Source organism: Schistocerca cancellata, chromosome 5 (genome assembly GCF_023864275.1).
Source record: "Schistocerca cancellata isolate TAMUIC-IGC-003103 chromosome 5, iqSchCanc2.1, whole genome shotgun sequence".
NCBI lineage: Eukaryota > Metazoa > Arthropoda > Insecta > Orthoptera > Acrididae > Schistocerca > Schistocerca cancellata.
In genome coordinates, this window is record NC_064630.1 from 528,460,223 (window position 1) to 528,473,622 (window position 13,400).

At 41.4% G+C, this 13,400-nt stretch overlaps 1 protein-coding gene across 1 annotated transcript in view; it reads left to right on the top strand.

Annotated features, from left to right (window-relative positions):
- The window catches only part of LOC126187742 (uncharacterized), a 50,283-nt gene extending 37,321 nt beyond the window's left edge, over nucleotides 1–12,962 (top strand). Inside the window, exons 5-7 of the mRNA XM_049928991.1 lie at nucleotides 278–404; nucleotides 7,771–7,853; nucleotides 12,817–12,962. Coding sequence (XP_049784948.1) covers nucleotides 278–404; nucleotides 7,771–7,853; nucleotides 12,817–12,864 — 258 coding nt within the window. The 3' untranslated portion in view covers nucleotides 12,865–12,962. The remainder of the gene's footprint in view (nucleotides 1–277; nucleotides 405–7,770; nucleotides 7,854–12,816) is intronic.
- The last annotated feature ends 438 nt before the right edge of the window (nucleotides 12,963–13,400 follow it).

Below are 13,400 nucleotides of genomic sequence, written 5' to 3' on the forward strand. Positions count from 1 at the left end.
CCGTTTACGTTGTCCTTCCGTCTTTCAGCTTTCCCTCCTTCTTAATGCAACTTATGACGGAGATACGATTTATTTCAGTTATTACGTCAAGTTGTAAACATAGACTTCGTTCTGCTATGGCACATACATTGCACATCAGAACTGCTCATATCAGTACATTGGAGCACCTTAATAGTCTTATAGGTACTTCTCCTTTCCCCGAAGGTCTCTTTGAGTTCCCTACTTGCTGCGTTGTCACTTATCACTGTAAAATTCTTTACGTTATGTTTGTTTTCAGCTCAACTCTGATGGTGAATACGACTTGGATTTTCTGAAGGAACACATCAATCACTGTCCTGAGCTAATGAAGGACCAGCAGAAGAAAGCAGCTGCGCTCGAAGTCGCCGAAAGCTGCGCTGGAAAAGGTACGAACCATGTCTCATACGTCACTCTTTGTATCTTCATCTGAGTCTATTACCGCTCGTTCCTTGCAGGAAACTATTTTAGGAAACTCTATCGTGGCCCAACGTGTTTTGCAGTAACATTGTCGGCAAATGTGCTTGTAAGAATCAAGTCTGAAAATCATAAAGTTTTAACTATCGCCCGAAAAAAAAAATAGTTACGTCATTCGGTATTGGTTTGACGAAATAGTTCACGTGTGGACGGCCGGAAGTCAGTGTCCAGTAGGTATAATATTTCAACAAGCGTCCACCTTGATACCATTAGGTGCGCTGATGAAATGACCGCTTGTATGTTTGTCTTCGCACCTTTCGTTCTCCACCAGGGAGAGGTGGATCGAGCCGCTTGAGAGATCGCAAGTTGCACGTTGTTCTTTCCAGTCTTCTGAAGTACTGGGTACAGAGTCTTGCCTTTATTAAGTTACGTTGCATGCATGTGTACTAATTTGGAATTTTCTTTTCGTTTCGAATTGGGTTATGGGTGGACTAATCTCCCAATTGAGAATAAGGGGGGTGGGGGGATTTGGAACAACTCCAGTATTCACCTTTTGTCCGAGGGAGGCCTCCGTAAACCCTAGTTGGAATTGCTGGAGTTACCACATATTTCGCTCTCTACCGTCATACTGATCGCTGTTCTCGGGGCGACCTCTGGGATCGCCCGCGGGATGGTCTCCGCGTTGACTTGTGTCGCCTTTACTGCTCCGGTGACGACTACCTTGGGCGGAGCTTCGGCTGGTCCGTTTGGGTCGTCTGCGTCTGCGTGCCCGGTTGTTGTTGTCCAGGGTGGCCCTCGGTTTTTGAGGACGCCAGTTTGGTTATGTGCTCGACAGAGTGTGCTTCTCGCGACTCAGTTGCAGCTAGCCGTGGTAGGTTTCCAGCAGCAGGAGGCAGGTAACTTCCGTCTCGGCGTGGAACGTCGTTCTGAATCTGGTCTGTGCCTCTTACAGGGGAGCGTCGAGCACGGCGTACCAGTTCCTTCCCAACTCCTCCCTCCAACACGTTACTGCAACCTACGTTCGCTTGATGATGGAATCTCAGCTGTTCCTGCGCCTGTGCCTGCCCCCGAAGTCATTTCTTTGTACGGTATTTCCTTCCTCTTCGTAATCTGACTAATTGCAGTTTCCTAGCACTTACTAAGTTGGGTAGTCATCTTGGCACCACAGTATCTTATCGCGCCGTTGGATGAGCATAAACAAAATGGGGCAGCCCTTTGATGAAGTGAAGTACCGTAGAAGTAGCCGTTTCCTCAATTGAAAAGTAAACAATGCTGCCACAATCGACGCTTGATGAAAATGTACGGAAACAACGCGCCATCGTATGACACAGTGGTTAGATGCGGCAGCTGGTCCCAGTGAGGTCAAACAAGCATGAATGACGGGGATCACAAGAGAAGAGGAGCCCCTAGTGTTTGAAGACTACCTTATCACAATCGAAGCTATAGTGGATAAAGAGAAAATCATGTTCATGGAAAGGTTTACAACATCTTGCACGTCATTCGGAACATGACAGAGATCGCCAGATGCTGGGTTCCGCGATAGCTCATGCCCACTGAAAAGGCCAACTGAACTGATGACGCAGCGAAAACGTTGCACCTGTCAGGCCGACCCAGACGACTTCTTTCGTCATCTAATCATTGGGGGTGAGTGCTGTGTCCACCGTTTCGACCCCAAGACAGAGGAACAAAGGAAGCTGTGAAAATATTTAGAATGGTTAGCACCGAAATGGCGAAGACGCAGCCACCAACGGGCAAGATGCTGCTACGTTCTTAGGGCTGCCGTGATGTGTTGCTACCAGGTTATTCTCGTAAGAGGCTAACCGTCAAAGAGACGTAATGGTGGAGTTTCCTGGCGAAGTTACAGGAGGCTTACTGGAAGCTATCCGAAAGCGTTTATATGCTTCACGGCAAGGCCCTCGCTCCTGCACAGGACACGGTCCAACATGCTGCTTCTTGGGGCTATCAGATTTTGCCTCACACCCACATACTGTCCTGACATGACACCAAGTGGCCTCTTCCTCTTTGTCGTACGACGAAAATGTTACGTGGTAGGCATTTACAGAATGACAGCGAAACTTCATGAACAGCCGCAGACTGATACATACAAGGCTGTCAGTCGTCATGTCGAATGAAGCGTCAACATGTAGAGTACTAATAAACTTTATGATTATTCCTCGTGTGTGCCACGCCGGTACTCGAACTCCGTCATCGGTCTACGAGTGCACGAGTGCACTTCCAGATGATCTGCCCGATCACTCCTTTTAAGCATCCAGTTCCCTGCTACTTCTCTACTTCCCTTCCAACCTCTGTCCTGAATAACGTGTCTCAGCAGCTGAGGCTGGACTCACATTCGAAACAATCTTCGTGCAAACACCACACCCAGGGATCTTTAATTGGTTTACTGTAGTTTCCCTGAATCATGTAAAAAGAATTATGGGTAACTATTGAAGTAGAAATCTGCATGATGATGAAACATCACCGAACCAGTAGTGAGTTGGTACACATTATGTATGGTAAATTGAAGGTGATGGAAAAAAATGAAGGAAAGGGAAGAAATTGATGAAATCAGCTGCATCGGGAATTTATGCAGAATCAGCAGCGACGAGTGAAAATGTGTGCTCCACGTTCTGAATCGGGATTCGTACCACGGATCTCCTGCTAACTAGGTAGTTGCGTTCACCACTGCGCCATCCGGTCACGATGTTCATCTCAAGTGCGCAGACTGCCTCGACACTCTTCCGGGGAGACCATCCTTCCCGCCTAGAGCCACCTATACGCAGTCCCCTTCCATGTCCAACATGACGATATTGCGCAATCGCACTGAAGGTCGAATCAATTGTATGAACGCGTTGTATCTGTTCTTTCGGACTTGTCTGAAAGAACAGACACTACGCATTCGTACAGATGTGCTACACGTGGCACACGGATAAACTGCCACTGTTTAATACCGTTAGGTTTGTGTCAGCGTTGTGGCTGATTGTTGAGACTACGACGCTCTAAAGAACAACTTCACTCTATTGTTCTACGCGTACTGCTTCGACTAATGCTCATTAGGGTTTGTATTCAACAGTCATTTCATCTTATTTCCCGCACACACTGCCTTAGTGTTCACTTCCTGTGACGTTAACTTGCCAACTATGGTTGGGCGATTAATTGCTGTTAATCGATTAATCGTAATTATTCTGATGATCAATTCGGATACAACGATATTTCTTTGAAGTTAATTAATGTTACACAATCGTATACCCTTAAGATTATTTACTTCAATTTTTCCTTTTTTGTTTGATGTCTGTTGTGTGTTAACTCGTTGTATAGGTATAGCTTTACGGACTCTTCCCTAGTATTCTTTGCATAACGTTCGCATAAGGCGGAACATTTCATGCCGATTGTGTTCTGTTCACAGATGTTGCCAACATCAGAGATCTAACAGTAGTTGCTCTTATATAGCATGTCATAGTCTTCTGTTGTGTGTGTCTATTGAGAAATAAAAGTAACACGTGTGTTCGAACCTGAACGTCTCTGTGACGTGCTTTCAACAGTCCTTGTTACATGTGTGGTTTATTATACCATAATTGCTAATTGGTACGGTGCGCTCGAACCAGAGAGTAATCAAAACAGGACGGAAATAAGTAAACATTCACCCTCGCACGTAGTCTCACCACACGGCAGCAGTGTTATTTACCCTCTTCTGCCCGCCCGCCTTTCAGGCAGTCGGAATTTCTTCTGTAACCTAGCTTTATTATTGTGGTACACTTTCCAACGTGCAGATTGCCGCTAAAATAAAATCATGGTACTAAGAAAAACAAGTGGGGTACTGAAACATTTTGAAGAAGGTGATAAAGGCTGATGTAAATGTAAGTTTAGTCCCTGAATGTTTAGGAAATATAATGCATCTGATGAATAACTTGAAAATTAACAATGCGACTGTAAAAGACAATCATGTACTTCAGTACCCCAGTTACCATTACCCTGTAAAGTTCAGAAAACGATAGTTAACAGGTCAATGAATTTACTAAGTCCAACAATCGAGGAATGGAAGTATGATAACACCGATTATCTTAGAACAAGCTTTTTTATCATAAAAAGTAAGTTTAGGGCAATGATTTATAGAAATAAATAAACCGCAACATAACAACTAATCGAATAATTGATTTCAGGATACAATCAGTCGATACGATTAACTGCTTCATTAAAATAATCGAAAAAACAATTAATTACTATTAATTGCCCACTCCTAATGCCAACCAGACAGCTACTACTCGAATAACAATGGCTTCGCTCACACGTTTTTCACAGCACTAACACTACTATTGACGGCTGGAAGGCAGCCTTCTTTCAGAACAAATTCCCCTTGCTTTGTGCTACTCTGATGGTGCAGATGATGCCATATCGACACCTTGAGAAGCGATCGTCAGTAGCGGGAGGTGACTGGACTGGATGATGTAACGACTGCAAAAAATAACGTGTTTCCTGAAGAGAAAAGCGTTCCTGTCGAGAGCTCTATGTTATTCTACACCTTTGTTCCAAAGGTAGGGCCCCCAAATTTGCAAGGTCGGTACTTCGACCACTCTCATTCCTATCTCTTTGCTACACAGAGGGGCACCGCAGTCTTCGGACACAGAAGGAGCAGTGGAATTTCTGCATAAGCAGACACGTGCGATTATACAAAATGCCAATAAATTTATGCCAGAAGAGACAAAGGAGCAAGCAAAAACCACACTGAAAACCTCGCTTGAAAGTACTGCAAGAACACCTAACGTTTCCAATTGCTGAATAAATGGAATAAAGCATAGTTACCAGTACATCCCAAGGCCTTACTATTTCGGAAATATGTGGAAGAAGTATAAGAAAATTTTGTTTCTGGTAATACAGGTTGTCATGGAACTGACACAACTTCCACGTGACATATGTTCTTTATTTTGCATTATAAGTGTCGTAGTAAGCGACATTGTCCGCTACTCAACCGTTTTTCCCCTTTTTTGTTTTATGAGATTTCATTCTGGCAGCATGTGGTTGAACTTGCTTTCTTGGTACTCTAGCGAGAAACCACTGTCTCTGAACATCTACATTTGTCGAATTATTGGTGGTTTTGACATAACCAGTTAATTAGACAGTTTGCTTACTCGCTAGTTGTAGCTTACGATTTCTGCGTAGGCTTCAGCAGTCCAAATCCACCTCTCCTACTGTGCAATAGCCGTTCACAACGGATCCCCCAGCACTAGTCCTGTCCGCTCCCCTACCACGCCATCTGCACAGGTATTGTCCAAATTATTTGCGTGTACTCTGTCTCTGAGAAACTACAGAGATCATGCAAATGGACTTGCATCCCTTCTAGCAGTACTTTATCGTATGTCACTGGGGCAACTAAAGGTACCTAGTACCTGGAGAAAGCGCACGTCATTACCGCTTCAAAGAAGGGGCTACAGGCCTATGTTGCTGACATCAATCTATCGTAGAATTATTGAACATATTTTATAATCACCTATTGTGACATCCCTGAAGAACTGAAAAGTTGTCTTTAAATATCAACATGGATCCATCAAACAGGAATGTAGCGAAATTGAGCTCACTCTGTTCAATCATGAGACAAGGGAGGCGTAGACATCACGCCCAGATTCATGCTGTCTTCCTTGACTTGACGAAGGCTATTGATTTAATTCTCATTGTCGTTTAGAAAAACAGAATACGAGTTTTCGAGTCCCAGACGAGGTTTGTGACTGTATTGCTCGCAGATAGAAATCAACACGTCGCTCTTAACGGAACAGAATAATCAAGTAAATGAAAATGAATTTTTAATCGACCACGTTTTTAAATCGAACTAAAAAGTATAAATAATTTTTCTTAGCCCTGTAGAGATTCCTAACCCCACAGAAATACAACTGACAAAATTAAGGAATTTTTAATGGCCGTGAAGTTAGTTTAACATTTAAAATTAAAAACCTGGAGTACATGCAGCAGATAATAGTAAGTTGGTGAACTACGCATGCGTCAATTAGCAACCAGTGCAGTAGTAAGGAGGTGAAGTATTCATGTGCCAATTATGTATTGCATGCACCCGATGTTTTTCGCTTTAAATCTTAGAAGTATTTTCGTCACAAGTTATCAGGACTATCTGTAAGTGGTGATTGGGAGAAAATATTTTATACTTTTTATTTCGATTAAAAATGTGACATATTAATAATTAATTTTCATTTAAATAATTATTCTCATTTCATGAAGACATATTGCAGGAAGTGATATGTCGCTCCAGTGTTCCCAGAACGTACTCTCTCTAAATTTTATTGTTCTATGTGTGTGTTTGAAATTTTTCAATCGATGTCAAACATTTTGATGACATGACAACGCCGACATGTAAATTTCCGGCTTATTTCAGTTTATCTTCACCTGACTCAACGAACCTCTGTATACCTCGCGAAAATGAGAGTGAAGGTAAAAATTAGACAGAATCAAACTCACTCAGAGGGCACCAGTGATCGTTCCTCCCGCGATCCCTTTATGACTAGAACAGGAAAAGCGCGAAATGGCATAGGTACAGAAATGTGTCCTCCGTCACACGCTGCACAAGAAAGAGAGTTAATATTGCGCTGCCTTCCAGTTCTGAGCCATATTTAAAATTTCAAGTTTCCAGCTCATCACGAAGTTAATTTAAAATCAATGCAAACATACAAGAAAGTGATATCCATTTCCTCTTCCTCCCTCTCTCTGCTCAACCATGGGCACCTCGAATGCATTCTGGTACTATCTGAACAACAGGCCTGTCCTGCAGAGCAGGTGAGATTTCAGATTTTAGCAATCATTTTGTCTCCCATTCCCACCCATGTTGATAAGACAGACATGAAAGCGAATTTATACTGCATTGTCATCCAGATCTGAGCTATGTTATAAGTTCCGTAACTCTAGCACATCGGGAAGTTAGTTTAGAATCAATTGCAGAATTTGTACCGAACAGACAGAGAGACAAGAAGGCAACCTAATAAAAAACTTTGTAAAATAAGACACATTAGAGCTAATGGAGATGTTGATGTGCAGTCGTTCTACGCAAGCGACTTCGCAAGTGAAACAGACAAGGGAGCAGTAGGTAGATGGTGAGGTGGTAGTACCAGAAACACCCTCTCCCTCATACTGTAAGATGGCTGCCGGGGTATGGACGTAGATGTAGATGTTTATTGAAGTTCTGTTATATGCCTCTTTTGTATGAATCGCCATTTGTTTAAACCATTGTTTAAGGATGTGTCTATTGAGACAATAATCTTGTGAAGCTAGATGGCAGGAAAATGACACGTCTGTTCCGTCACGAATGTGCTACAGTCGCTGACATTGTGCCTTTTTGTATCACAGTTACAGGATGCAGCGGCTACTGCGAATGCGGGATCGTCGCAGGCGACTGCTTGTCCGAGGCAATGGAGGCCAAGGGCTACGAGGTAAGCTGGAAGCCTGAGGTGCAACCAGCGAGTCTTTAGATTATTACTAAGTAGGTATAAGCTACGGGGTAAAACAGGTAGTAAACAATATGTAGAAGAACCAAGAGGGAATAATAAGAATGGAAGACCAAGAATAATGGGCTCGGGTTACAAAGGGTATGAGACAAGGCTATAGTCTGTATCTGCTGCTGTTCAGTCTATACACAGAAGAAGCAATGGCGGAAATAAAAGAAAGCGAGAACAGCCATTCCTTATAGGCAAACAACTACTGTTGAAACAAAGTTTTTAAGACAGTCGTAAGCCGCAGTCAATGTCTTTTATTGGAAAGTATCACGCAGTTTAACAAGAGCATCGTCAGAAACTGTGGAACTTAGAAAGTGTTAGGGTATGATATGTTAAACTGGCATAAAAGACATGATCATAGACATTAGAGATACCTACCACCAGCTTAATCTCTGTTTTCGGCAAGGTAACAAGCCAATTAGTTTGAACGTAAGTTATCATATTGGAAATTTAATTCGTTTTTTTGAAATTACACAATGTAAATTCCACACGTTATTACGACGTCCTTGTCAAACTGAACTAAAGTGACCAGTGAAAAATACTGATTGAGATTTGTGGCTGTCCTACAAAATGAAAGAAAGGTTCAGGAGGTGGAGTGAAATACAGATTGAGAAGATGTCACTGATAAGATTCGTTGATGTTAGTGTTATCCTCAATGAAACTGAGGAAGAACTGCAGGACGAGTTGAATCGAATGAACATTCTAATGAGCACACATCACAGATTGAGAGTAAAGCGAAGAAAGAAGAAAGTTACTATTAGTAGCAGAAATCAGATTAGTGAGAAACTTACCATCAACAATGGGAATCAAGAGGTACACGATGTCAAGGAATTCTGTTACGAAGAAAAATAATCCTAGACAGACGAAGCAAGGAGAGATTTAGCAGAACACGCAAAGACGGCATTCCCGGCCAAAAGAAGTCCACTAGCATCAAATGGCAGCCCTAAACAGTGGAAGAAGTTTCTGAGAATGTACGTCTGGACCACAGCATTGAATGGTTGTGGTAGACGGGCTGTGGGGAAACTGGAACAGAAGACAATCTAAGCGTTCCAGATGTGGTGCTACAGGAGAATGTTGAAAATTAGGCGGACAGATTAGGTAATGAATGAGGAGGTTCTACACAGTATTGTCAAGGAGAGGAACAGGTCAAAAACTTTGACGAGAAGGAGTGACACAATTGTAGGACGTGGGTGAAGACATCAGGGAGTCACCTCCATGGCACTAGAAGGAGATGCAAAGTGCAAAAACTGCAGAGTAGGACAAAGAGTGGAATGTATCCAACAAATAACTGGTAGCCACTCTGATACGGAGGGATTAGCGCAGGAAAGGAAATCATAGCGGGCCTCATCAAACCAGCGAGATGAGTGATGACAAAAAGAAGTAACCTCCAGCACACAGATTACCTTCGACTCCTTCTCATAAATTGAGATTTGGCTTTGATTCCATGTTTTGTTCGTGAATGGTGAGGCCCAGTCAGCAGATTGTCAAATCTGTAACTTCCGTGGATATACCTATGTTGTAGTCGATGGCTTTTCCAAAGTTGCTAGTCAATATCTTCATATTATGTTCGAGACGATTTTGAAATTCATGAATAACAAATAAATGTTCTGGGATGTTTGTTTATTACGATTTAATAATTGGCACCACAAAAACCGCACAGCTCGCCTTCATTTTGTGTCATCTCAGTGTTGCCACCATACTGTTTATTAGAACCGAATCCGCTGAAACTGTTGCTCCCATCATAGTAACTGGTCCAGCTCGCGGAAAACTCCGTAATTATCAACCTTTGTCTGAAGCGACTTCTGCTGTTATGGAGGCTTGTGATGTCATTCTTATGGCGTCAAACAACTCCTACGTCAAATATACGAAGTATCTTAATGCCTCAAATAAATCTTTGGCCAATAAACAGTGATAAGGAACGCCAACTTTCAGCAGGGCTCAGTGAATCAAAATAGTGTGCATACAAACCATGTATGTCATATATTGGTTGAACCGTGTTTACGTACAAAACAAAAGTCACTAGAAGGATGTCAAAATCAAAGTTGAGGAGAAAATGATTTCATATTCGTCATAGATTCCGAATCTGAGCAAAGTATTTCATATGTGAGTGATGCATATTTATTGATGTTTTAAGTAACTGATATTAATTGGAACATTGATGTTTTTGTGAAACAAATTACATGTCTATAAGTACTTCGACCTAACACATCCACTGTGGCGCTTCAGTTACATCAGACGCTTTTCAAAAAACGCGCAAAAGTAATCCATGCAGTGCTCGGGTATTGGGCTTTAATGAATTTGTAAGTGGAAGCCATCACCCACAAAAGGTCTTATGTCTCTGCGAAAAGGACGTGGTGCTAGCTTCGAATTTATGCTGTTAGGAATGCTGTGGATTATTTCTAAAAGAGAAGCCAGTTATGAAAACGGGAAACAGACGAAGATATACAAGGTCGTTATTAAAAAATACGGATAATTTCAAGCAATTTTATGTATAGTGTCCGAATATGTATTTTATGTAACCTCAGAACCAACTTTTATTATGCGTAAATTTAGAATGAACAAAGTGCCTTCCGTGGGAAACAATCTTTTGCTCGCAAACGTTCTTTAATTTACAAAAAGAGCAGAGAATTAAAAAAAAACATGTCACAAAGTCGCCTTCATGTCTTGCCACGTTAAAATACATGAATTCTACGGCCGGGGATCTTTTGAATGTGGGAGGAATTAAAGGGTGTAGATTGTACTGAAATTAATTACAATGGAATGACTTACCTTTACGTACGATTGTAATAACAGAGCCGGCCGGTGTGGCCGTGCGGTTATAGGCGCTTCATTCTGGAACCACGTGACCGCTATGGTCGCAGGTTCGAATCCTGCCTCGGGCATGGATGTGTGTGATGTCCTTAGGTTAGTTAGGTTTAAGTAGTTCTAAGTTCTAGGGGACTGATGACCACAGATGTTAAGTCCCATAGTGCTCAGAGCCATTAGAACCATTTTTATTTGTAATAACAGAGAGCTAATATTAAGTACGTCATAACCAGCAGGCATTCGAAATTGGAGGAGGTCGGTGGGGGTGTGGGGTCGGGGGGCGGGGGGCAAAAGGATCCTTCGCTCTTTCTCGAATTTCGGGATATAGATTTTTTATTCCCATTCTTCGCTAGCAATGATTTTCTGTAGATACACCATTGCCGAGCGTGATAAGAAATACTGTGGCTTAAGCACTCAGTTTAGTTAGTCACTGTAAGATGTATACCAGATAGGACTGATCGAGGAATTACAGAAGATCCAAAGAGGAGCAGTGCGTTTCGTCCGTTTTATTTAGTGAGCGCGAAAGCTTCCCAACTCCAGTGGCACACGCTACATGAGTGGCGTTGTGGGTAACCGTGTGGTTTACTATACTGATTCCTCCTTGCGCATATTCCGGAAAAAGGTTATGAAAGGAAAATTAAGATTTCGAGGTCAAATGGAGGCCTACCAACAGTCTTTCTTCCCACGTAACAAGAAAGGGAGAAAGTGAAATGATGCTTGCGCTCAAAGTACCCTCCACCACCCTCCATAACGCAGACTGTGAGGTACAGATTCAGATGTGGAAGTAGATGTCTCATTTGTTCTATCACATATTTGACATTTCCCAACAAATAGTGTAAATATATTACTAGACCCAAAAATAAATTCTATAAAGACTTTAGGATCTTAATATTGTTACAGAAAGTAGTGGCAGCCATGAATTCATTTGTTCACCAACCTGTCAGAGTGTATTAAATGTCTTACGTGTAATTTAGTGAAGTTTAAGGTTGAATTAAACACCATTCTATTGAACAACTCCATCTACTCTATTGACGGTTCTCCTCAATGACTCATAAAAATCACCATTTTACATTTGTTATGGTCAACATTACCACTGTATTTCAGTAATATTTCATAATGTTAAATCATTTCATTGTGTTGCATTATAAAGTGCAACGTATTTAAAAGCAGATTAAGTGATAGAATATATGTTTTTACTGACGATGACATGCAGCACAAAAATCATTGTATTTAATATGTAACTAGTAGTGGAATTATTTGAAACAAATCACGGAGTTGCAGCTACGAAATTTCACCAAAATAAAATGAGCATCAACCGTTTCAGGTCATTTCACTTCAGACAGAATGACAAATACATCACAAATTATGTATTTCCTAAAAAGCAGTCTTCTTCTCTTGTTAGTTACTATTCTATTAGCGTCAGTGACTCAGATATCGTCGTAAATAATTAGCGAACGTTTATAAATTTGAACTATAACAATAATTTATTCATTTGAAGATCGTATATGTACCTAGTATAATTGATTCCCTGACGAACAACAGCAAAAGAGGGGCGATATTAAAACGGTGATTCACTTCATATAATATTGTCCGTAGGGCCGCGAGAAAATATTTTAAATTTCGCGCTCTTAGCGCCTCTGGACTCTTACGCGACCACGGACGAAGATCACAAACCTCGCAAATTATGAAAACTAGACACGATGTACTACAGTACTTAAATGATATGAACATCATTGTCTTTGTAACATTTTCCAGATACCCCTTTCTGCAGGATACAATGTACTTGTAAAATAAACGACTGGGGGTAAGCTCTTCGACTTATTTTTCTCCACTTAGATTACAGTATGTTTTGGCTGTGCTCCTTCTGTTGATTCTACAGTCTAATAAAATCTTACCAAGTCACGGTTTTTCTAAACCTCTGTTTTATCCAGAAATGATGTTGCGATATCGCTTTAAAACATTTTACCTTGTTACTTTACAGCTACCGATTAATTACCACACAGCAAATCTTCAATACGTTTTTCAGCATATGTTGATAAAAACATACAAATGACAACTGGATGTGTTGCGAATAAACGTGTTTTTGTTCTTTCAGACAATATATGACCGGCTTGCAAAAGTCATCGCGAAGGCGGATGCTTGATTAGGAAAAAGTGAAATAGAAAGAGTGATGTTACTTATTTACAGCTACTATTGTTGTAAGGACATTAATAAGAAATAAAAATTCTGAAAATTCAATAACTGTTTTATTTAACCTCATTGTTGTTTATTTGAGCGAGAACTCAAAACAATTAGATTTTCTGACTGAGCATGAATGTCTGTATTAGTGATGATGCTGATGATGAAGCACGTGACTGAGGACTTACTACAAGTCGTTCCAACTGACACTACCTGGGCTGCGTCCATTTCATGTTTCTCAGTTAGATCTATCTCAAGTACATGTGACGATAGTGAGTGTGTATATGGTGTATTTGCGTATTTATGTTCACTTTGTTAATGGCGACGATAGGGGAGAGGGAACCTGGTGCCGACAAATATCCTGACTCTTTCGAAAAATAGCAAGGAGTTCGCCGTGCTGAACGTACCCATCACACGGTTGGATTACCAAAAAGAGTGCCTCGTGACCCCTCAGTAAGGTCACATTATGAAGCAATTTGGAGTTTATTCAGGATAATGACG